At 27.5% G+C, this 27,271-nt stretch overlaps 3 protein-coding genes and 1 non-coding gene across 4 annotated transcripts; all 4 read right to left on the bottom strand.

Annotated features, from left to right (window-relative positions):
* Positions 1 to 1,779: 1,779 nt before the first annotated feature.
* On the bottom strand, positions 1,780 to 7,530 carry LOC109792086 (cationic peroxidase 1). The gene is made up of 4 exons (XM_020351471.3): positions 7,236 to 7,530; positions 5,859 to 6,056; positions 5,530 to 5,695; positions 1,780 to 2,226 (listed from the first exon to the last, which is right to left on the bottom strand). Exons 1-4 carry the CDS (start codon positions 7,440 to 7,442, stop codon positions 1,838 to 1,840), a joined length of 960 nt encoding a protein of 319 aa, XP_020207060.1. The 5' UTR covers positions 7,443 to 7,530; the 3' UTR covers positions 1,780 to 1,837.
* Positions 7,531 to 13,996: 6,466 nt separating this feature from the next.
* TRNAY-GUA (transfer RNA tyrosine (anticodon GUA)) lies at positions 13,997 to 14,090 on the bottom strand. Its single transcript has 2 exons — positions 14,054 to 14,090; positions 13,997 to 14,032 (listed from the first exon to the last, which is right to left on the bottom strand). It is a non-coding gene; the product is annotated as a tRNA-Tyr (tRNA).
* A 1,773-nt stretch (positions 14,091 to 15,863) lies between these two features.
* Positions 15,864 to 20,159, bottom strand: LOC109792088 (cationic peroxidase 1). Its single transcript, XM_020351473.3, has 4 exons — positions 19,835 to 20,159; positions 17,810 to 18,001; positions 17,489 to 17,651; positions 15,864 to 16,421 (listed from the first exon to the last, which is right to left on the bottom strand). Exons 1-4 carry the CDS (start codon positions 20,060 to 20,062, stop codon positions 16,036 to 16,038), a joined length of 969 nt encoding a protein of 322 aa, XP_020207062.1. The 5' UTR covers positions 20,063 to 20,159; the 3' UTR covers positions 15,864 to 16,035.
* A 2,856-nt stretch (positions 20,160 to 23,015) lies between these two features.
* On the bottom strand, positions 23,016 to 26,329 carry LOC109792087 (cationic peroxidase 1). The gene is made up of 4 exons (XM_029270061.2): positions 26,051 to 26,329; positions 25,089 to 25,280; positions 24,821 to 24,986; positions 23,016 to 23,562 (listed from the first exon to the last, which is right to left on the bottom strand). The coding sequence occupies exons 1-4, from the start codon at positions 26,237 to 26,239 to the stop codon at positions 23,177 to 23,179; spliced, it is 933 nt and encodes a 310-aa protein (XP_029125894.1). The 5' UTR covers positions 26,240 to 26,329; the 3' UTR covers positions 23,016 to 23,176.
* Between the last annotated feature and the right edge of the window lie 942 nt (positions 26,330 to 27,271).

The following is a 27,271-nucleotide window of genomic DNA, read 5'->3' as shown; positions in this document are numbered from 1 at the left end:
ATTATCTCTTAATGTTTACAAGGATTACGACTTTAGCCATCTAACATGTTTTTACATATGCGTTTCTTATTTTGGATATTAGTTGATAAATTATGACAATTGGTGACTTGTTGATTGAAATAAAATTGATTTGTGAACAGATATATAATAGTAGGTTTATTTAGGTCACTGTGAATTATAAATTCGTTGAGATTTGTTGAATTATAAATGGTATGCTATTTGTAGTAGTCCTACACTTGATCTTGCTTCATGAATGCATAGTCTAAAAATTTTGTCTAGGCTTACAGTATTATACCATATGTAAAATAGACATACTGGTTTGATATTTAAAAGGTAGAGTTTTTTTTACTAATTGTATTCCAGTTTCTTTCATTCAATATATATGGATAGTTCCATGATTTGTTTTTCTTCTATCTAAAATATTGATAAAATTAGTGTGCTTATGTTCTGTTTTGGTTTTACATCCAACATCAAATGGTTCGCTCTATAAAGGAACTGATGGAAACAGATGTGAAGATCAAAGCATATGAAATTAAGTAGACAATTGTTTGATATTTTTTCTTTAGGCTCATCATTAACCATGAAGTGATCTGAAACTTGTACAACTGATCTTTTTGTGCAACATGTTTGAGACTTCTTGCAAAAGGCTAACAAGTGTGAAAGGATTATAGGCTCAAAGTTTAGGGTGGATGTGGCATATGAGAAAGAGAAACCACTAAAATTACCAAGAGTTGAAGTGTTTTTGATGAAGGGAAAACATGTTTTCAACTAATTGGGCTCTTGGAACTAGTGGGCTAATTTTGACTTTTGAATAGCATACCTAGTTATATATGGAGTTATATTGTGAAGTGGGAGATGGAAGACAGTGCAATTTCTTTCCTCTAGTTTGACTACATTTCTAGCTTTTTTAATTAGCATATGTGGGTGGAAGCTATGCTACGCCATTGTTTCCGGATGTCTTTTTTAAGTACCAAATAAGAAATCTCTTGGAGAATTCAAATGAACTTTATGTAAAAGAGATCTAGAAATAGGGGATATGTATTATTGTTTCATGCATGTTTTTTCTTTTATATTGATGCAAGAATACTGTGTAATATAAGTGTAGTTTAAATGTTTAATATACCAATTGTTCATACGTATTTGTGTAATACAAGAATACATTTTAATATTCCAAGTGTTACTAAATTAATTCAGTGTATTATATCAATAATACAATGTAATACGCAATTGTTAAAATTGCAATTAAAAAAATAGAGGTAGAAATCAATTTTGTCTTTTGCCCCGAATAACTAAGGGTTGGTAATTGTGCAGGGTAGGGGTAATTGCTAATTAGAAAATCATTAAAAGTTTTAATTTTTCTTGGTCATTTAATTAGTCTTTACCAACATCCTCTCTAAATGTCACTAATAATTTTACTAACTCCACATACACCTGCCATAATTTAATCGTTGGTAAAAGAATTAACGGTCATTTGTATGACCACTAAATGATATAAAAATGGCAGAAAAAATAATTTTTTTTAGTGTTGTGACGAATAAGTTATTTGTAAATTAATGCAAAACAAACATTTATTTATAAATTTTCAATTTTAATGATAATTTTTGTCTACAATCGTAAGTCAATTTTCTTACCATGTTTCCTCTTAACAATTTATATTAATTAATTCATATATACGATCAATTACAAGTTCATTACATGACTTTGAAAAATAAAAAAACATTAAACTGCAGTCATGATAAATTGACAAGTAACAAAACATAAGAACAACGTAAAAGAAAATTATTTTATCCCATCATTAAACATTTAATAGTAATTATAGCCATTAATTAGGCAATATTCACTGGTTGACTTGATAGCATTTGGTTCTAATCTGACCCTCGTTTCCCGTTAGTGGGCTAAGGTTGCCCATCTTAACCATTGCATTAGCAAAATCTGTCATAAATTTTGAAGGGTAGTCAATGTAAGTTTGCACTATAGAGTCTGTTGAACCTCCATTAAATAGCTCTTGGTCAGAGTGCAAAAGACCAGATTCCTTCTCCAAATTCTTGAAGTAAGCATTGTCGAAAAGATTTTCAGAGGTGGCGTCTAACTGGGATAGGTTGTCATCGCCACCTGTCTGTGGACAATTTGCTTTTAATGATGTCGCAAATGATGAATCTATGTTGGTGTCGTCGTAAATCCTTGATCTGAAGGTTGTGCACCTAGCTTTGCCTATTGTGTGAGCACCTAAAATCATAAATTTCATCTCATTAATAATTAAACACTACTATCAATTATAGAAAGTACAAACATGGCTAGCAACAAAGGTGTTCGATATTTCTTGGACATCCACATACTGCGGACACCTTGAACACGTATCAGACACATTTTTGTAGTGTCTTTTTATTTATTTATTTATTTATTATTATTATTATTATTTTACTTTTATAAGGTTTGAACACACTTTAAATGATTGGACACCATTATAAACATAATTATCTTCTTTTTTTTATTGATCTTTTTAAAATTAAAAATAAAATTGTAATGCTAGATAGCTATTGAAAAGTATTAACGAGTTCATATTCATTGGAAGTAATACTTCTATTTAATGCTCAATATTTCCATGATGCTAACTTATTTTGGCAAGAATTTCCTCTTCTTGATAGAATTTTCATAATGCACGAATTTATTCATTATAATAAATATTACATATAATGATATATAAAAAGTGTCACTATGAATATAATTTATGTAAATATAAATCTTTTAAATATATACTTACATATATAATTTTAGTATTAATTTTAAATGAGATTTAATTATATATATATATATATATATATATATATATATATCATTATAGCTTATATTTACATTTTTAATAATATATCAATATATATTATATTTATAGTGTATGTAAAAATAATTTATTGTAATAAGTATTTAGTTACTATTGTGTGTGTCATTACATAATTTTTTTTAATGATTCTTCTTTAATTCAAAATTTAAAGTTAATATTAGTTATTCAATCATTGTTCAATTCATAAGTTTTAAAATTCTAAGTATTTGCCTATGCATATACTTAATTAGTTATTGATGCATTTAATATTTTTATTTACAATGCAATTACATATAAATTGAATAATTTAATTGATTGATTGAATTAATTTTTTTTTGTATAATTATTATATAAAAACAATATACATGTATAAATTAAATGATTTAATTGTGTTTAATTGATTAGTTGAAATATAATATATAATTTTTGTATTTCCTTACAATAATTAAATATATGCATGTATTTTATGAATTAAAAAAAGTAAAATAAAAATTCATTGAGTTTTTAGGTGGGAAAAGAATGAATATGGTGTTGACATATGACATGTGCTTATTTGACAAAATCTTGTTTTATAATAGATAATAAATAACAAATATGAAAGAAGATTTAAATATATTTTTAATTTTATAAAATAAGTAAGTTTTGATTATGATCCTTTTAATATTATTTTTTTATTTGTCTAAAATTTAGAACTATTATTTTTAGTTCTTACTATTACGTGATTATTTTTATATACTTGTTTGTTGAAAGATTAAGTTATTATCCCATATGTTATTCACGATTAATTATATTTAAAAATATCTTAACACATTTTTGAGAGTCTAAACGAAGATATTGACAAAAAAAAAAAAAAGAGGGACTAAAAATAGAACAAAATAACTTCTGGAAAAGTAAAATCAGTTAAAAATATTTTGAAGGACTAAAAACAAAAATTGATAAAAAAAAATATGAAAGACTAAAAACAAAACTATATATTTTTTTAAAGACTAAAACCAGTATTTTTTTTAAGGACTAAAAAACGAAAATTAAAAAAATAATAGAAATTAATATGAATAATTTTCTATTTGTACTTGTCAAGTAAATCAAGAGAAGGGCAAGAATAAACAAAGACAAGTCAATATTGATTGATAAACAAAAAAAAAAAACAAAGATAAGTCAATATTGACTAAATAAAGCAAGATTTTATTATTAAAGCACTTTTGTTCGCATTTGAGTACCGCTTGCGTTCTTTTATTTTTAATAGATATATTTATTAGTTCCTTAAATTCAGAATATATATTATTTAAAATTTATGTTTTTAGTTTTTATAATTTTTAAAAATATTATTTGTTTCTCAAATTTAAAATTTGTATTTTTAGTCTTCACAATATCAAAATTTATTATTTTAATTTCTTATGATTTGTTACAACCAGTTATGATATTAGTGACTAAATATTTTTTGACATTGCAACAAATAAAAAAATAAAATTTAAATATAAAATATCAAAATAATAATTTTTATATTTTAATAATTAAAAATACAAGTTTTAAATTTGGAGAACTAAATATATATCTCAAAATTGGAGGACTAAAACATAATTTAGTTTTTTAACGATTATTTTTGTGAACTTAAAAAAAAAATTGTAAATGTCTCCGAGAGTTATCATATATGTAAATATATTGATAATTTTTATTTCTACTTGTCATTTGTAAATCAAGAGAAAGGAAAGAATAAGCGAAGATAAGTCAAAATTGACTAAATAAAATAATATAGTACTTTTTATCATTGGAGCATGTGAAAATTTCAGTCTTTTAATTTCATCTATATTAAAGTAATATTAAAAAGCCTATTGATCCTTTGAAGATGGCCACCTCCACTATTGTGATTTCAAGCTCACGATAATTTTTTTTTTTAATAATTGGCATATTTATATGAGGAGAATTATTAAGTTCCATATGATGCATGAAAAGTAGATAGAGAAAGGCTATTAATTTGTAGAATGAAAGAACTTAAAGTCAAATCCAAAGAGAATAATTTATATAAAAATGTCTTCAAGTAGTAGTTATTGAAATGTATAATGAAAGGCTATTTGAAGGTCTTATATATTAGATTGTGAAAAATTATGAAGCAAAGATGTAGAATGTTTATTTTTTTGGTCTCTTAAAGGATGTCAAACCACTGTATTTTAGAGCAGTAATTATTCCCAAAGCCCAATGATGGGTTTAAGTTGTGGTACATTCACTTAATTAATTATTCACGACTTCATGCATGTATTTAGCCAGTATTAGTAGCTAGGTAAATGAGTATTTACAAATGCATATACATCAGTAGTTAAATTACTGAACTATTTATGTATATTGTTATCGAGACACTATATAGTATATATGTAGTTTATAAATATTGGTTTTGCATGTGTTTTAGTTTGTTTAACTATGAAAAAAAGTATAAATAAACAAAAGAGTAGGCTAAATATATTAATTAAAACTAAATTTGTATCGTTCAAAACTTAATTCTTTTAAGTGTGATTAATATTGTTTTTTAATAAAAATTAGATATTTATTTTGATAATAATATACATAAATATTTATATTATCAAATTAAATCTTCAATTTTAATTAGAGAACAATATCAATCACACCTAAAATATTATATTTTAGTTTTGTCCATTTGTATATTAATTTTCTAGACTTTCTGTTCACATTTTAAAAGAAAAAAACACCAAGTTATGTACCTGATAGTGCAACAGTTTCATTGGCAGTGAAATTTTTATTGGCAAAAGCAGTGAGGATGCCATCAAGATTCAGAAAAGGAGCTGGCAAGTCTGAATTAGCAGCACTTAAACTTGCAGTGGTTGAATCTCTTCTGCCCAAACCAACCGTCCAAGTAGGTCCACCCAGCTGAGAATATATTGTTCTTCAACATTTACTCATCAAGCATGTAAATCATAGGGAATATTTGACTTTTCTAATAGGTAATTATTGGTTAAAAATTGTGATAAAATTAAACCATTAATGAATAATTAATCTTCCCAATGACCTTATATATATACAATATACTTACAGCAACAACAGAGTCTCGTGCAGCAATTGCTAAGATGTCGGCGCAAGACACTTTACCAGCGCATATGATATCTGACTCTAGTTTTGATTTTATTTTGTCTATAACATCGAAACCCCTCAATGAGTTAGCATTTGGAAAAGCTGTCTTCTCGCCTGTGAAAGTATCTGTGTCGTTTAACAGTACAGATGCATCACATCCCTGTAAAATTGTTGAAAATAATAAGTGGTTTTTCCTTGATCTTATATAAATGGGTCGAGTCATTGGGGATTAAATATTGTTAGGTTTTGTAAGATATGAGTTTAACCTAACTTTTAGTTTTAAGGTCTTTTTCTGCCTGTCCTTATCTTTTTTTATCAGAAGTTTATGTATCTATTGAAAAGCTTACTTTATTATAAGAATTTTAAATAAGTTATTAAGAGTGTTTTTGTAAAAGAGTTATATTCAACATAATCATCCTTCAATACAATTAAACAAAAGAGTTACTTCTATGTTTCTTCCATTGAAATAAGTAAATGTTCATTTAGCCCAAGCAATGATAAATGAAATACATACTAAATCTATTTTTAAATAACTATTTAATAGACCCTACTCCTTTTTCTTTTTTTTTAGATCAGTAGATTTGAAGCCTTTAAATAAGTTAATATGTAGTTGTATTTTCAAAATATTATAGTAAAAAATTATTATTTATTTATTTAAATAAGTCGTCTTGCATAAAATCTAAAGGTTTTTATAATAGCTTAAAACCCCAATTTTTAATTAAATAAGTTTGCATGACCAGCTAGTCTAACTAAATTAATGAGTAAAAACAGTTTAATGAATATAAAAAAAAGCCTAACTAAATTTGATGCAAGTCATAAAATCTCAACTAACAGTCTAACTTATTCTCATGACTCATTAGCTGCGAAATTGTAGTTACACATAGTTGGCAATTGTATAAACTGTAACTCATGTACTCTTAACAATTTTGATTCAAAACATTACCAAATTAAACGGCTTCACCAGCTGGTGAGTGAACTTTTGTTCGTGAGAGTGCCGGAATTAGATTGATGGTAAGCAAACATATAAAAGTTTGCGACAATATTCTAACATTCTGATATACTAACACCCGTTCTATTATTAATTATAAATTATAAATTTTGTGGGTCTCGAATACTAACACCCTTGATTAAGTAGTAAGAACTATTAAAATATGTGATTTTCAAATGATAATAAAAAAAGTGTTAATAAAAAAAGTGTTAAAGTGAGTGTAACTATTATTTTTCATAGAAGTTTCACTCGTGATATGTTGATGCATGCAGAAGGCATAATATGTAGGCATGCATACATAATGAATAGAATATATAAGGAATGGAAATAGAACACAAGATGAAGACTTGCTTGGACAAAACAATCATGGAAATGGAGACGAAGTAAGGATGCACCCATGCGAGGCTCTTTTAGCACAGCAGTGGTTACTTCTCCCTTAACGATAGTGAGAACTGAGGGACATTTTAATGCATAATAGTTGGGGTCTAACTCAGCTGAAGCAATGCCAACAAGACATGAAAAAAGCCAGAAACAAAGTTTGACGTTAGGAAAAGACATTGCGGAAGAACAAGAGAACACAAGGATTTTTATTTATTTATTTTTCAAATGGAGAGGGTTGTGATTTTGGTATTGGTTTAATTAACCCTGAAATATGGCAACTTATTTATACTCGAGGCTTAACTTTCATTAGAGGAATTTTTGCCTAATTCACCGGATCTACCACCAATCACAGGCTATTGACAAATTATATAAAACTTGTTTTCTTTGAGTAATGGATATAATATAGCTTAAAGGACAAGTTTATTTATTTTAAGGTAATGTTTCATGTTGAAGTCTCGTTAACACTTGTAGAGAGAATAGGTTTTGCAAACGTTGACTCTTACATGGAGTTTTTAACTCGACTTTAATTAGTTAAAGTCACGTTGAGATTAAAGAAAACAAAACAATGCTTTGACATTGAAAATTTGTTTATTTTTTTTTTATTTTTTTGGAACAGCCAAAATATATAATATAATTATAAGTACAAGGATACCGCAACCATATACGACCGGCACAAAAAATCAAACATAAACACCTTATTGAAAATTTGTTTCTATGTTGGGTTGTTAGCTGTCTTCGAGTAAGAAAATTGACTTGCTTAATTTTAAGAAGATTTCACTGGAATGAAAAAGAAAGAACGGAAAAATAGCTTTCATAATTAAGAGTAAAGATGAAAGCATAAGGCTTGCTAACAAATACACTTATTTCGTATTCTCTGTTATTTTAAGAAAAAAAATTAATTTTATATATTAAAAAAATTTGTTATCTATATTAAATTTTACTAATTTTATTATATTTTTTTCTAAATTATCTTATAATAAATGTCAAAATAATAAGTAATATAACTAAAAAGTCATATATTAAAAGAAGAGTATTTTAATTAAGAAAAATATCATTAAATAAGATAAAATAGTAGAAATTTACTTATATTTAATGATAAATCGGTATTTTTTTTAACTTGTAACAGAGAACAAAGAGAATATTGATTTATTATTGTAAATATAATTTAACCAAATATTATATATATATATAGATATAAAAGTACTTATCATAATCAATGTAACAATTTCCTCAGTTAATCATTAGTAAATTATTAATTATAAATTAATGGGCACATGTGTAGCCCGCGTTACTGAATACTGATCATGCTGAAGTGCTGTCTTTTTTGAGAATGAATTCATCCCCGGAAAAAAATTCCATTCAAACCCAACCTTGTTCACTTAAATACATTTATTTGATCCTAATTTAATTCCTCTTTGTCAATTCCAGATATGGAATCTTGGCCACATCAAGTTAAAATAAAAATAAAAATAAAAATGCGTGCGTGATGGCACAACTTCAATCAGAGTCAAAAGACACCAAATTGAAGTTGTATCACAGCTAGCAGTCTTTCAACGAAGTGTTGAGAAATAACCTGAAAACCAGGATCTGGCTAGTGATACAATTGGTTTTGCCTTCCTATTTTTAGTTTAATTCTTTCCTCGTATTAAATTCTTCTATAATTTAATTTTTATATATAATCAGCTCACTGATGGAAAAATAGGATATAACACCAGGTGTTACATTGATTGTTAATTGTCTTGTAACCAAAGTAATAGCCAGCATGGTTAAATTTTTAAAACTAAAATAATTTTTTACATTAATCATCATATATTACATCGGTTGTTTCATAAGTGATGTCGCATGTTGCATACTACATTGGTTAGGCAATATAGTTAAGGGGATGATGTATTGTTACTTTATGTACAATGTTTAGCAGCATTAGTCAGTTGAGAAAATGTCTGGGCATAATATTAGGTTTAGAATTGTTTGCCATCCACTCCAATAACAAAGGAAAGCATCATGTATTCATGTTCCTATTGCCCATATATAATAATGCCACGAGGCTGCCACAATATTTCATATTTTATTTTGTGAGACGCTTGTAGTTGGATATAAATACAAGTACGTAATATATATCTTCTTTAATATATATATATATATATTTATTTATTTATTATGTAACCTAATTATGTGTATACAAAATGTGTGCAACAAGTATATTTCTTGGCACAAATATATATATATATATATATATATATATGTGTGTGTGTGTGTGTTGAAGAGACATTTATTTACTCTAAGAGTAAATTTAATTTAATTTATTTAATAATTTATATTTTACATAAAATTTTAATAATCTAATTATTAAATTAAAAGTTCTTAATATATAGATAAAATTTATAAATTTTAAAGAAATTAAAAATATTTAATACTATTTTTTATGATTATCTATTAATTTGAATTGATGAAATTAATAGAGTATTAAATGTTTTAAAAAGATTGTAAAGTTAATTTATATATTAAATTTTTTAATTTAATAGTTGAATCTTAAAATTAAATATAAAATATGAGTTATTGAATGAAGTAAGTATTTAAAAGTGAGTAAATCTCTCCTAATATATTTATTAATTTTGTATTAAAACAAGATGAAAAATCATACAATTTCTATTTAATTATTTAGTTAATAAGTAATTTTTTTATATTTGTTATTCAATGTGGGGATCATTTATCACCTATTATTAATTTATTTTGTCAGATAGTGTCACATTATGCTTTATAGTTATCTAAAAACTTATAAGTTGAATCATTAATCATTCATTATATTGTACCCTTCAAAATCACCGCAAAATTATGAAACTTAATTGAAACGTTAAATAATATTTATCTCTTATTATTCTTTTTAATATTTAAATTAAAATAATTAAAAAATATATAAATTTTACTACTATAAAAAAAATTGTCATATAATATAACACATACTTTATAGTAACATAATATATGTTAATAAGAATTAATTTTATATATTTAAATATAATATATGTTAGTATATTATTAAAAAAGTGTAAATATAGATTATAATCACATATAATATGTTATTAAATTTTATTTAAAGTACTATTAAAATTATATGTAATTATATATTAAATATATTTATATTTGTATATATTAAATTTAAAGTGACAGTTATATATAATATTTCCTATAATGCATTCACTCGTAAATTTCATGTGCATCCCATAGATACATATTACCTGTTATAAGGTTAAAATAACAACATAACATCACAATTTTAAAATTGGCTAAACCCTAAACCTTATAGAATATAATCCACTACAGAATTTGCACTTGAAAATTCAAGAAAAATAAATAGCAAAGTGGTTGAGGCAATAGAGATGATCCCACATACCTACAATTGAGGGACAACTTACTTACCACTACTCCAATAGATTTCGATTTTTTTTGTATTACTATCTCACAATTTCGATTTTTTTTGTAATACTATCTCACAAAATCTTTTTAAACATTCAAATGTCACACATTCCTTTTTATTTAGCCATATGCCACAATTTTTAACACGATGAAAAGTTGGATATGGGAGGCCTGATTTCTCAATATGTTTTTCCTTCATTTTTACTTTAAATTTTAATTTATAAAAATATGTATATATATATATATATATATATATGAATAAATTATAATATTATTAAAAAAATATTTAAAGTATAAATTAAGTTTAAATAATATAAATTACAAAAAATAAATAAATACATGAGTTTTTTAATTTTTTATTATTCAAACATAAAATATATTTTAAAAAACATAAATCATAATTATTATAATTGTGGACATTTTTTTTTCTTGAATGTTCAATAGTTTGACAATAACTATGTCTTTTGGTTTCATCCTTTATGTGAGATCCATCTTAATGTATATCTAAGTAGATATTTTAAGACATTCAAGCTAGATTTCTTTGCATTTTTTGATCATGATACCATTCATCCCTGTTATATTTCAATCACTCATTTTTGTTAGGCAGTAATCCAAGCTAAGCATTATACACGTTAAAATTATTTTTAAACAAGGCATGTGTATTGCTATTGAAATGTACCACAATCACATTTTTGTGTTTGAAAAAATACTCTCAATCTTTTTGGTGGTCATCCACTCTTACTTGGATTTATTGTTTTAAACACAATAAATGATTAATTTTGTTGGTCAAGCATTTCCACTTTGTGAGAGGTTGATTTTTCACCCCATCGTCATCCATGGCTTTTTTGACAATTTCTCCATATTTGTGATAGGCTAATAAGATGGTGTCAAACGATTGGCAAACGTACCAAATCCTATGTAGTATTTTCAAAATAAAATTGTAGCCCAAGGGAACTTGTGCAATATATGACAATGTAACCCAATACACTATATTATAACTCAAAAGAATGAAATAGGGATTTATTTGAAGTTTTGTTGAATGAATGGACTCTAAGACAACAACGTAAATAATAAAAATGTCTTTTCTTTTGGGATTTTTGTCAAACATATGAGATAATACTTAAGTAAAATCAAATGAAGAGATCCATTGGGATTGAATTTCACTAAACTACCATCATGTACTAGTTTAAAGAAGATTTTCGTATGTTTCGTCTTAACATCAATAAAAACACAGAAAATCTCCAAACCCTAATTCCTTAATTAGGAGCTCGAAATCATGTATTTCACTCAAATCTCCAATCCATTGACCAACTTGACTAAAATACAAGCATTAAAAATGGGTAGTTCAAAAATGTCCATTGAGCTTTATATATCCATCCCTAAATATGACTCTTAATGTGTGTTTCAACTCTTACATACTTGAAGAAGCATTTTTCAATAACAACTTAAGCCATGAATCATTCAAGATACAATAAATCAAAAAAACATTAAGAAAAGAGTAAGAACACTAATGAATATAATGAAACATACATTAATGAAGTAAAGTCAATACATGATGTTCAGCAAGTCATATTCAATCCCAACGAGTGGGAGTTTAGCTACAAGTTACCATTAGAACCACAAAAAATTGGTGAAGGATTGAAAAATGAGGAAATGCAGTTTCCTAGGGTGTCCCCAACCTCTAGGAGTCTTGTCAACAATGTTTGCAATTATACCTTCAAATCCCTAGGTTAGTCCTATTAAAGACATTCTTTTTGTCATCCAGGTACAGTGTTTACTATCTTTTGCTCAGCCACCAAGTTGGCTCGCTAAGCTACCAAATGTCTCTGTTGCTCCAAAGTTGTCTCGCTTAGCTAAAAGAAGGCTTGTTGAGCGAACCACTTGATTTATACAAGCTATTGAATTATTACTCAACGACCTTACTGGCTCGCTAAGCAAGCAGACTCCTCTATGACTCTTTCAATTTGCAACTCTAGCTTAGCGACCAGGTTGGCTCGTTGAGCTAGAGTTTGATTTCAACTCCCACTTTCCTGATTGGTTATTGTATGTTCAGCTTGCAACTTTCTTCATCTCCAAGGTATTTACAAAAAGGGGTTGATAACACTCAAAATAAAGAAAAAGGAAAACAATCATTGCAATTTACACAACTGACGTTAAGTAAATCACACAATTATCATACAACATTTGCTTTCTTCCCCTTCCTAGGGAATAATTTAGCTAACTTGAAGTACATTTCTAAGACCAATTATGTTATTGGCAAATTTTGAGTGCTCTAAAGTACTGAATTGATGGACTCTACAAGGTTGGTTGTCATGTGTTTCCATTGTTGATCTCCGTTGAATGCTTAAAACCATTGTTCCTTAGGTATGTGACCAATCCAATTTGCAGTGTCTAGATTCGCATGTCAAAGATCATTATAATAATGGTGGGATATGATTTCCGTCAATGCATATCCTAAGAAGTTATGCAACATATAATGTAATATTTGTCAATATTAGAAAAAATCACATAAAAAAATCTAATTTTAGATGAATTAGTTAGTTATCCATGTTGAAAACATATTTTCGTACATCAACATTCTTATATTTTCTTATAAAATTTTATGAAATATGCTAAATACAAAACACATGCAATGTTTGATCTCGCCCACCCAGTTTCCTCTTGATTGTAAGCACTTTTAATAGATTCATTTTGGTCTGCAATCAGATAGAGTCCACTTTGGGGTGTGACATTGACATACCTTCTTAATTTTATTTTATTTTTTAAAAAGAACTAAAGATTTGTTGTCCTACCCTCAATGATGACAAAGGTTATCAGTATTATGTGATTGTTCTCGTCTTAAGCCACAACTAACAATAAAATCCCTGTGTTTTTTTTCTATATATCTAGGTTTCATTAACTTGAACAATAGGCTTGTAGTTTACAAATTCGTTAATACATAAAACTAAAAAAAAAATTAAAGATAAAATAAAACATACAAGATCAAAGTATTAAAAAAAATAATAATAATAAAAAGGTGTATTATAATACATATGTTTGTTTCTTTTAAAAATAGAAAGTGAAATGAAATAAATAAATTTATTTAACTCAACATATAACTAATTATATAATATATTTATATTTATTTATATCTATTTATACATATAGATAGATATTTTAGCTTAGTTATAATCACTAGAATTCTTTATAATAATATAAATATGAAGAAAAATAATATAAAAAAAACAATAATATTTATTTTATAGAATACAAATAATTAATCGAGGTGCAAATATACGTGGAGTATTCAGAATAAATGAATAAAATAAGTTAAAAGGAATTCCGACCTGCCGGATTCGAACCAGCGACCTAAGGATTTCTATTAGGTTTGTTACCAACTACAGTCCTCCGCTCTACCAACTGAGCTAAGGTCGGCTTAACATATTTAGTTCAACATATATTATTACTTAAAAGAATATTTATGCTACAACTGTACATACACAAGCATCAAGTAATACTATATATACAAATTTGTAACATTTTCTTAATATTAAACTATTTTTCGGGTTTAAAGAATCCTCAAAATAGTCTTGTTTTATAATAATGTATAATTGTTTATGATGTTTTTTTTTTATATCATTTTTAGAATATAAATATAAATAACAAAGGGTAGGTTTATTTCTAGATTATTTTGGTCAGAATTTTTTCACCTACAAATGCACAAACAATCAGGTTCCTCATTACTTGATACAACTAAGTATAGAAATTTTAAGACAAATATATGCGTTACTATGAGTCAATAAAGACAATGTGTTTTCCCTACCTTTTCACATCATACTTATATGCATTTAGAGTTTTTCGGTACATTAACAACCCTCTTGTTTAAGGATTTTTTTTTAATTCTAGTTGAATCTAATGGTAAGGTGAAGGTGAAAGGATTCTATGATTCAAATTGGGGAGCTTATTTAGATACAAGGAGATCAATCACAAGCTACTATTTTATATTGGTTAAATCCTTATTTTATGGTGGTAAAAAGAAACCAACAATCTTTTAAACTTTTGATTATCTTCAAAGGCAGAATATCAGACAATAACTTATTCATCTTGTGAAATTTAATAGTTGCTTTATTCAGTGATTTGCAAGTTGCAACAATCTCATAAATACTTGTAATCCTCTATTGTGTCAATCATGAAACAATCAACATTGTTAATTTTCATGCTATGACTAACCACAAAGATATGGATAGACACTTTGTAAAAGATAGGATTTAAAATGGCTTGTTACATTTTGTTACCTATATTATCTTACTATCTTAGTCTAAAATAGCTAATTTTTCTCACTAAACTTTTATCTTTTATTCCTTTTATGGACATGCATTCCAAGCTTGGAATGTTGGACATCACGTTGAGAGAGTGTCGCAGCTTATTGAAGCCAACTACTGGTTTTGTTGGTAGTTAGTCATTTTTGTTGATGTTAGTTATATATAGTTGGTCATTGCTTTCGGTCATTTATATTGTTAATAGCAACTCTTTTAATAGTTGGTTGTTATATATATAGAGCTTGTATTGTATTATGCATAATGTATGAATAAATAAATACGTAAGTATATCGAGTACTCAAATAATATATGAAAATAAAAATAGATTAGATGAATAAAATAATTATTTTATATATTTTAGGAGTCACAAAATAATTTTTTTATAACAATTTAAATAAACATAAAAAAAAAATTATAGGTGACCATGATTGTACTCTAAGGGTAAATAAATATGAAAGATACATATGTCGGTTGTCATTTTTGACTAATTGATTCATTGATTTTTCGTTGTCATTGTATCCTATAACAAAATATTATAAGGTGAATTTTTATTCTGCAAGCAGGACTAAACATTAAAAATCTTTAAGCCGGAACACGCACCCAGATTTTATGCCCAATTTATCGCCCATGATTCCACTTTTAATATCAAATGGTTAGTCTTTTTCTTATGGTATATATATACATTATAGTAAAGTCAAATAAAATTTCTTTAGTCCAATAAGCTAAGATATTCAAGAGAAAAAGAAAAAAAAAAGTTAGTGTAACACGTTATTAGCTCAAATAAAATTAAAAAGAATTCTTTTAAGTAAGAATTCATATTTAAATTTTGTGAATAAAAAAATATATAATTAAGAAAGAAAACTCAACTATATTCTTCAACAAAGATTACTCATTAAAAAAATTGATGAAAACTTCAAAATTAACCGTGAGAGCATTATTGCTCCATATTATTATATTCTTAATACAATTGAGGAAACATTGGCTTGTGCCTTCACTTCTTTTAGAAAATTAATTAAAAAAAGGTAGTAGTGAACTTAGTACAATAAGGCCCAAGATCGATCTTAATTGGTCTTCCAACAGTTGGTCCTAATCTGGCCACTAGACCCCGTAAGTGGGCTTAGGTTTCCCATTTTAACTATTGCATTGGCAAAGTCAGTTTTGAAACGTGAAGGATCGGTGCTGTAAGCATTTACTTGAGAATCAGTGGATCCTCCATTGAAAAGCTCTTGATCTGAGTGCAAGAGACCCTTTCGGCTCTGCAAATTCTTGAAGTAAGCATTGTCAAAGGTGGTTGGGCTGGTGGTGTCAAGAGGAGACAAACTGTTGTCACCACCTATGCTAGGACAATTTGCTCGCAATGATGTTGCAAAAGATGAATCTATGTTGGTGTTGGTGTAAATCCTTGTTCTGAACCTTACACAATTAGCTTGGCCAATTGTGTGAGACCCTGAAATATTTATTACATATAGAAATTATAACATATAATATCTCATTTGATCATTGTCTATTGCCATCTATATTTATAGTTATTAATTACTATTTTAAAAAAATAAAAATAAATTAAACTCAATAGAGATAATATTTGAATGTTAAGATTTCATAGGTTTTATTTTAGAACATTTGGAATTACACCTAACTTAATTCTATAAAATTGGTTTGTTAGATAATTTATATACTATTTGTTGGTTTCATTTAGAATCGTTAAAATGGGTTGTGGCTCGTGGACCAACTTGACCCACCTTTAAAACGGGTCGGGTTAGAAAAAAAAAAGTTTTATAGTAGGTGGGTATATCTCAACCAGGCCCACTTTCACCCGGCCCACCCGGGCTGAATCCGTGGTGGGCCGGGCAGCCCATCAGCTCACAAATTTTTTTTTTGTAATGGAAATTTAAGTATGATTTGTAATTAATTTTGTATGATGGGATATTGAAAATTTTTATTTTGGACTTTTATCATGATTTGTATTTAATTTGGTATGATGAGTTATGACTTATGACTATTAATGATGTTAATTTTATGACTATTATGTTAATTTATAATTAATTTAAAATTTTGAATTTGTTGATAATTTTTTTTTAATTTTTGGTGGGCTGGCCCGTATAATCCACCAACCCGTGGTGGGTCGGGCCGGGCTAATTTTTTTTTTTCAAATCAAAAATAGGCCGAGTTGGGTTGGCCTGTTTTTAAAGTGGGTCAAATAGTCCGTTTTGACAGTTCTAATCTCATCTCTGGTTAACATAAGACTTGAATATTTTTTAATATAAAACAATACTATTAAATTTAGTATATATATAAATGATGGATGATTCTTTTTAGTGATCTAGATATAGTTTTAATATTATCGTAAAATATAAATTTTTATATACAAAATCAGATTGTAAGGTACGAGTTATCTTCTACTTATATATTTAGTCTTAGTTAATTCTAATCTTTAATTGATGTAAGAATTGAACTTTTTTTAATACTATAAATATTTTTAATCCTTAAAATGCATTTAACTAATAATTTAATTACCTGACAAAGCAACCATTTCCTCTGTAGTGAAATTTTTCTTAGAGAAAGTATCGATAAGTTGAGTTAGATTGGAAAGGGGAGTGGGCAAGTCTGATGCTGAACTAAAACTTGCTGTGGTTGAGTCTCTTCTACCCAGTTGCACTGTCCAACTAGATCCACCAAGCTAAGAAATATATTTCAACATTAGTGCCTTATATATATGGGAATTTCTAGAAACTAATTTTAGTTTATAAGAAAATTCGTTTCATATTTTCTTTTTCTTTTTTTCTCCTAAAAGTGTTTATAACATATCCTATATAACTAGCGTTTTGATATACTTACAGCAACAACAGAGTCTCTTGCGGCTACGGCAAGAATATCAGCACAAGAAACAACACCAGGACATAGGCTCTCCACTTGAGACTTTATACTGTCTATTACATCAAAACCCCTTAGGGAATTAATGTTGGGACGTGCTGTCTGTTCACCAGTGAAACTTGATGTATCATTTAATAGCACTGAGGCATCACATCCCTGAAATCAAATTAAAGACAAAATGAATTCATATATTATTTGTCAAATAAAAAACTAAACTGTTAAAGTAGTCATTATATATTTAAACACTAATAACAATACACGCATTATATATAAAAATAGTCATTTCAATGTATAAAAAAGTCGATAATTATATCAGTAATATATAAACTGTATTATATTTTTTTTTTATATGTAAACTTACAATGTTTAAACTTTATACTAATGATTTAGTGACAATTTTAATGCTTAATTATAATTTGTTTTCATAGTGATATTTGTTTAGGGATCCGGTTCGAATTCTTCACTCATGTCACTACACTTTGCTTAATTACAATATATTAGGGTGTGTTTGATTTTAGAAAATATTTTCTATTTTTATTTTCAGAAAATAATTTTTATTTTTTAATTTTAAAATTTAGAAAACATTTTTGGTTTGATTACTTTTAATAAAAGTTCATAAAAATGTCCTTGGTATAAAATTTACAATAAAAATTATTCTGTATATATGAATTAAAATAATATTTTATTTTGTAAATATTTCATTCTTTTTACTCTATTTTATATTTTTTTTCATTTGAATATCCTACTCTCACAATAGGTAAATTTCACTCTGAAACTACATAAATGTCCTTATATATATATATATATATATATATATATATATATATATATATCAAATGAACAATTTATTATCTAACAAGAAATAATTGTATAAAAAAAATAAAAAAAAATATTTTATATTTATAAACAATATATATATATATATATACATATAATTGATACTACTTATCTTAAAATATAACAACCAAAATTTAATCACACTAAATATTAATCATATTTAATAAATAATATTTAATTAAATTAATTAAATAATATTAACAACATATATAATTAAAATTCTATAGAATACTTATATCTAATAATTCTTATAATATTAATACATATGCAAACCCTAAACAAAACTTCTCTACACACAAAAAAATATATATATAAGCTAGATCAATTGAATTACATATATACAAAAAAAATTAAATTATGTATACAAAACTGCAAACTTAGAAGTAAATTCGTAAAAAAATTTATTAATTACCATCACATGCCACCACGTTTTCAAAAATATAGAAAATAGTGAAAATAATATTTTTTGTTTTCAATTTTAGACTTCTTTTGAAATCATTTTCAAAGAAAATGTTTTCTAGCTAAAATTAAAACCAAACAAATTTTTGTGCTTATTTTTTATTTTCTATGAGAATAAAAATAGAAAACGGTAAAATCTAATGCTTATCATTTCATTTTGGCCACTTTCACCGGAGAAAGAAGCGTTCATATAGATAATTCCTTTTTATGCAAGTTATCACACCCAAAAACTATCCCTCATTTTCGTTAATGTAAATAGTTCCAACACTCATTTTATAACCTGTTTAACCAATAAACTTATTCTACGTTGACTTCGTCATTATTTACAATATCCACGAAATCCTTCCAGAATTTCAAACTATTTTGCATCGTGGTTTCCTTTCTTTAGTTTAGTACTGCGACGTAATTCAAAAAAGCTTTTCTTTGTGTATTACACATTCGTGATAAACATGCATGCATGCATGCGTGTGTGCATGTAAATATGCAATTCAAAAAAGCTTTTCTTTGTGTATTATATATTCGTGATAAACATGCATGCATGCATGTCTGCATGTATCTGCCCGTAAATATGCAATTGCATGTGCATTAGAAGTTAGAAACACAATTAACACAAAATAATGAAAACTTAAAAAAATAAATTAAGAAACTAATAAGAAGAATTAAGAAGATGGGTGAAAGGGTAAGATGACTTGCTTGAACAAAACAATCATGGAAATGGAGTCGTAGAAGTGATGCTCCCATGCGAGCCTCATTCTTCACAGCATTATCCACTGCGGTCTTAATGGTTGAAAGTGCATTAGGACACGTTTTGGAGTAAAAATCAGGGGATAATTGAGATGAAACTATCCCAATAAAGCATGAGAATAAGAAGAAACGAATTTTGAAGATTGGTATGGTCATGGAGAAACATGTAGTAGCCATGTTTTGCTAATGAGAATTCTATGTATTTTGGGTTGAGAGGCTTATGATTATCGATTAGTGCTTGTGAATAGATCTTTACATGAGTCACATATTTATACGTGAGGTTGTCTTTGTTCTCTATTGGTCAATATATGCATCCATGCAGCCAATAATCAGGAATAGTTCTTAAAATAAGTAAAAGATTTTTTCTATGTATTCCTAATAAAAATCATTAAATAAAAATTAAAGTGTTTAATATATTAAAAATAGAAGTTATTTATTTTTAATATATGTGATTTAAATTAAAATGATTTTTAATCTCTAATGTTTTGATATTTTAAATTAATTATATATTTTCTTCATAATCTTAAATATATATTTTAAAAAAAATATTATTATTTGACTTGATTTGATCGTTCGCATTCTTTCACTTTTTTTTTTTAATTTCCCTTTATTTTTTTAAATTTTAATTTTCTTAAATTTTAAAATATACGCGAGTAGACGGAACTTTCCTAATGTAAAGAAAAGGGCACTAGTAGAAAATAAGTATATTACGTCACCCCTTTTACGTCGGAAATACGAAAATCCGACGTAAAAAAAATGCGGTGGCATTTTTGTAATTTTTGCGAACTTTTTTACGTCGCACCTGGTAAGGTCCGACGTAAAAAGTCCAATCTACGTCGCACCTTCCCAGGTGCGACGTAAAAAGTCCAATCTACGTCGCACCTTCCCAGGTGCGACGTAAATTTACGTCGCACCTTCCCAGGTGCGACGTAAATTTACGTCGCACCCTACCAGGTCCGACGTAAAAAAGACGCAAATTTGAATAAGAGAGCGCGAGGCACACCGCGCGCATTCACTTTTCATTTTTTTCTCTGTAAACCCTCTTCCTCTTCGTTGTGTAAATCCCTCCGCCTCCTACTCCTTCGGTCCTTCCTTCCTTATAATTTTTCTATCATTCAGTCTCCGTTCATACGACAAAAACAAGCAGTTTGCGTTCATACGACTAAATGTGTATTTTGAACTTATTATGTGTGTTTCTTTATATATTTTGAGTAGGAACAACCAGTGGCTGAAGCCAAGCCTGAGGAGAACAGAGAAGAGAAGCGATTCTGGGAAGAAAAGCGATTTCTGGGAGGAAAACGCAGAAGAAAAGCGATTTCTAGGAAGCAGAACGGGCCGTTCTGCAAGGAGAACGGCCCGTTCTCCAAGCAGTATGGGCCGTTCTCCAAACAGAATGCCCCGTCCTGCAAGGAGAACGGGCCGTTCTCCAAGCAGAACGGGCCGTTCTGCTGCATTATTTTTCTTTTTTTTTTTAAATTTTTACGATTTTTTACGTCGGACCTGGGTATGTCCGACGTAAATTTACGTCGGTTTTTGACCCCCGACGTAAATTTTACGTCTCCCGCTTCTACGTCGGACGTTTCCCTGACGTAAAAACCCCTAAATAACCGACGTAAAAAGGGTCTTTTGTACTAGTGGGGGTGAATGAATCAAATAAGACGAGTGGACATTGGAGCAATAATTGTATTTGTTTTGTACGTGTTAGGCTTGTCTTTTTCGAGAAATACGTTGACTTTGAAAATCCTACCATTTTGGCTACAATTCTACGCTGCATTTTTATACCATTCTTCAACTATTTTTTCAAACTCGAGTTATTTAAGCGAAATATTTTGAAATCTTTTCCTTGATTTTGTTTCTTCGAAACTTTGGAACCATGAAGTCAGTAACTACTTGTTTTCTTAATAATCTATTATTTCATACTTTATTTCACTTTTAGTCTTCTTAGTAGAATTATATTATTTTAATCTCCCAAATTTTAATTATACAAATTAAATCTTTAATATTATAATTATACAATTTTAATTCCTCAATATCACTATTTCATTAAATATCAAATACATTTTGCACATGTTTTATTGGACAATGTTGTGAAAGGGAAACTTTGTTAATTATATGAAAGATGTTTTGAACTAACTTAATTGTACTTTGTCTTAATTTCTCGCTAACATTAATTTAATGTCACATCAACAAAATTTCTTAACTATGTAATTTTAATGTCACATCAATAGAATTTGTTAACTATATAGTAAAAGATAAATTAAAAGATAAAATTATATAATTATAATACTTCAACCACTTAATTCATGCAATTGGATTCCAAAGAAACAAAATTGTATAGTTAGGATAAGTAAAAGATCTAATGAAGTAAGTACGGTTAAAATTATTTAATTTATTTCTATGTTAGTATTGGGTTTGGGGTTGAAACTCGAATTAACTGAATCTTAGATTAAGGGGAGCCAAGGATAAAAAGCAAAGTTTAGTGAAAAGTAAATAAATTTCTATATGCATAATATACAATAAGTTTTAAAATAACTGATATTTATGAGTAAAAAAAATAATTAACTTACTGAATATAAAAATAACTTATTTTGGATGTAAGTGTTTTGTTTTAATCACTAAGAAAGAAAAACTTGGTAAGTTTAATTCAAAAGAAGATAAATCAATCTTTTTAGATTATGTTTTGCATAGTAAGACTTATGGCTTCTTAAGGGTATATCTAAGTTTGATAGAATATTCAGTGTTTTTGTTAGTGAAAATATTATAATAAACTCAGTTAATGTTATATAATTGTCTCAATTTGTCATTATTAAATATGTTATTAATGTTTTAAAAAACTGAAACAAGATTTTTGAAAATTATAGAAATTAAAAGGTTAATTTTAAATTTGAAAGACTATAAATAAATTTATCTTAAATTTGATAAATTAAAATAATATTTAAATCTTAAAATAAATTAAAAAATTGAAAACAGTATACAAAATAAAACGGAGAGAGTAAATTTTTGCATCTTCTATTCAATTTCTAGAAATTATTAATTATATTTCTTAACAAGTTTCCAAACATACTATTATTAATTAATTTCTTACAGCAATAGTCAAATAAATTTTATGAGAGATTAAGAAACATTTGGCTTTAACCAAGTCCAAACATTATCATCGACTTTGATATTCTTATATCATTACAATTAAGGAAGCATTTACTTTGCTCCTAAACTGCAAAGGTTACAACATATAAAATAAGAGGGCCCAAAACATTGGGTTGTTTCATAATTAGAATAAGAGGGCCCAAAATCTTAGTTGGTCTTCCTACAATTGGTTCTGATCTGGCCACTAGAGCCAGTGAGTGGACTAAGGTTCCCCATTTTAATCATTGCATTGGCAAAATCAGTTTTGAAACTTGCAGGATTACTGCTATAAGCATTTACTTGAGAGTCAGTGGATCCTCCATTGAAAAGCTCTTGATCTGAGTGCAAAAGACCCTTTTGGCTCTTCAAATTCTTGAAGTAAGCATTGTCAAAGGTGGTTGAGCTGGTGGTGTCAAGAGGGGACAAATTGTTGTCACCACCTGTGCTAGGACAATTTGCTTGCAATGATGTTGCAAAAGAGGAATCTATGTTGGTGTCATTGTAAATCCTTGCTCTGAAGCTTGAACACTTCGCTTGCCCAATTGTGTGGGATCCTGAAATAGGTTTTAGAGAAAAAGGTTGAGGCACATAGTAACTAAAAGTAACATTTGTTCATTGACATGTATTAACTGGAGAAGTATATATAATGTTGGAAAGACGTACCAAAAATATGTTAGAATAGTGGATTAAGCTTAACTCAACCCTACAAAATCGGCTTGTAAGGTGAGGGTTGCTTTCCACTTATATACTATTTAATTGCCTAATCTCTAGTCGATGTGGGACTTGGGTTTTTCCTAATACACCCCCTCACGTCCAGCACTATCAGGCTTGGTACGTGGATAAATGGTGGGTGGCCCTTTTTAATGATCTAGGATTGGCGGGACTTGGGTTTTTTCCAATACACCCCCTCATGCCTATGAGGCATGCATCAATGGTGGGTGGCCCATTTTTAAAGTGGATCTAAATGGCTCTGATACCATGTTAGAATAGTGGATTAAGCTTAACTCAACCCTACAAAATCGGCTTGTAAGGTGAGGGTTGCTTTCCACTTATATACTATTTAATTGCCTAATCTCTAGTCGATGTGGGACTTGGGTTTTTCCTAATAAAATAAAATATAATGTTGGAAAGAGAAATATTACTTTTTCGAAAACAGTTCTCTGTTTTAAAAATCTCTTATGTATATTTGAATTGTCTTATGAGTACATTTTTGTTTTCTAAAAGCTTAATTATCTCCTAAATACTTGAAAAATAATTAATATATATGAAACAAAAGATGATAACAAAAATATCTCTTAACTTATTCTATAACTAATTTTTTAAACAATTTTAAAAATTTAATAGATTTTGACTAATTTCATTTTAAACTTAAAAATCATCGAAGTGAATTTTATCACTCTTAATAATATTTTTTCCATATGCACATTGGAGAATTAGACATTTGTCAAAAATTCTTTAAAAAAAAAACTAATTAAACCTACCAATTATATTCAACCTTAATGCATTTTAAATTAGAAAGTGAAAAGGAAATCAAACAAATTCTTATACACTCTTTTTTCATTTTTCAACACATTCTTTAAAAAAATTGTGTTACATGCAATAGAAATAGTGACTAATTTTTGTTACTCTTCATCGAAGATAATAAATATACACAAGATGAATTTTTTTTTTCTAATATAATCTATTATATATTTAAGGATAATTAAAATCTTAAATAATTTAATTAAGAGATATAAATTATTATTATTATTTATGTCAACCAATAATAATCAATTATGTGATTAAAATCTGCATCGATGGCTGGTTGACTACCTGAAAGAGCAACCAGTTCTTTAGTTGTAAAACCTTTGTTGGAGAAAGAAGAGATTAGGGAACTTAAACTTGAAGTAGGAGCAGGCAAGTCTGAGTTAGCAGAACTCAAACTTGCAGTGGTTGAGTCTCTTCTACCTAATTGCACAGTCCAACTTTGTCCACCAAGCTGAAAATGAATTTTGTTCAATATCAGTGCCTAACTCATATATATGTATTTTATATTAATATATAATATATTTGGCTTGAAATTAAATATTTATATACTTACAGCAACAACCGAGTCTCTTGCTGCTACAGCGAGAATATCAGCACAAGAGACAACACCAGGACATAAGCTCTCTACTTTAGACTTTATGGTGTCAATTACATCAAAGCCTCTAATGGAATTAGCATTAGGACCCGCTGTCTTTTCACCTGTGAAACTTGATGTATCATCCAATAGTACTGACCCATCACATCCCTGAAAAATAGATTATACAACCCATGAGAATTATTTTCGAATTCAATTTAATTAGTTGTCGTTTCATTTTACAAAAGAAGTTTATATATGAATGAACGATTCTCAAGTTTTCTTTTTTGTTAAATCATAAATGATGTGGACTTGGTCTCAACATCACTTTGTTGCCAATTTGGAAACAAATGCTTGTTTTGGTAGAAAAGTCAACTTTTAGCCATAAAAAAATTCCTTTATCAAACAAATTAAAAAACAATACACACAATTAGTCAATTTTACCATGATAAATAAAAAAGTGTTAGATTATTTACTTCTATAGACAAATGAATAGTTTATCACGCTAGAGCACAATTGTACTGCTGAAAGAACCAAATTCAAGAAATGCTAAGTAGTACAGTTAATGCCATCGTTAATTATCTCTTATATTGTTAACATGCGTACGTGATTTTTGTTAAGATATGTGAACTTTTATGATTCTATGACTATGTCAAAAAAATGGCTTGAATAGTTATGATAAAATATATATTTTTTCCCCGTAACTAATGATTAATTTTTCGTGTACATATGTGAACACGCGCATGTAACTTTATGTTCAGTAAACGTAACTAACCCATACAAATATATATTAGCTAGGTTAAGACTTCAAGCATGCATGCATACACACATATATGTATATATGTATACATATACACATAGTCACATATATGTATATATGTATGTATGGTACCGAATTAAAGAGGAAAAAAAGAAGAAAGAGGAAGTGAAAATTGACTTGCTTGAACAAAGCAATCATGGAAATGAAGACGTAGCAGGGAAGCTCCCATGCGAGGCTCGTTGTTGACAGCAGACACTACTTGTGCTTTAATGGTTGAAAGCGCATTAGGGCACGTTTTGGCATAAAAGGTAGATGATAACTGTGCTGAGACTACCCCAACAAGGCAAAAGAGTAAGAAGAAACGTATCATGGTAATAAAATTATAGAAGAAATTGAAAGATATAAACTAAGAAGGGCTGAGAGGCTTATAGTTAGTGCTTGTGATTAAGCCTCGAAATGTGTCACGTATTTATATGAGATTTTTCCAAGTCTGTAGTTTGTATTTTTTCTCTTGTCAATATATGCAGACATAATGGCCGGATTAATTAATTAATAAGAAACTAGGTTTTTTTTTTAATAATAGAAAGACTGAAAGAGGCATGGTATTGGTAGGTATATATTTTACTATTTTAGGCTTAAAGCTAGCTGGATTTTCCAAAATATGTTGACTTGTTAAAAGTCTTTGGCAACTGTTCTACCTCGACATGGCCTACACTTTTGAGCGAAAATTTTGAAATTTGAGTTTTTTTTTTGTCTTTTTCCCTTTTTCCTTTGTTATCTTTGGCTTTTGAGATCGACCAACTATACAAGAATTATTTTATAATTATTAATTTATTAAGGAAAACGGGCATATGTTTTTCCAATATATATATATAAAAGAGATTTGTTTACTCTAAGAGTAAGTATATTTAGACTTGTTCAGTTCAATAACTCATGTTTTATATCAAATTTAATTGATTCAACCATTAAATTTAAAGCTTTTAATACATAGATCCAATCTGCAAATTTTAAAAAAAATTGAAAATCATTTGATACTTCACTTTATTAATTTAAATTGACGGATAATTATAAAATCATTTTATACATTGATTTGAATTAATAAAACGAATTATCAAATGAATTTTAAATTTTTTAAAAATATTGTAAATTTGATCTATACATTAAGAACATTAAATTCAATAGTTGGATCATTAAAATTTGATGTAAAGTATAAATTATTGAACGAAACAAATTTATATAAATTTATTTTTAGAATAAACGAATCTCTCTTCATATATATATATATATATATATCACTATGTTAGAAGTAATATATCCTAATGAAAGCACAGTTATCAGTTATGAGTAACCAAAATTATTAATTTCTTTTTCATTATTAAGGAGGATTTTCATATCAAATATG

This window comes from Cajanus cajan, chromosome 4 (assembly GCF_000230855.2).
Source record: "Cajanus cajan strain Asha chromosome 4, NIPB_CcT2T_4, whole genome shotgun sequence".
NCBI classification, from domain to species: Eukaryota; Viridiplantae; Streptophyta; class Magnoliopsida; order Fabales; family Fabaceae; genus Cajanus; species Cajanus cajan.
The sequence above is the reverse complement of the archived record's forward strand: the minus strand, read 5'-3'. Positions and strand labels throughout refer to the sequence as shown.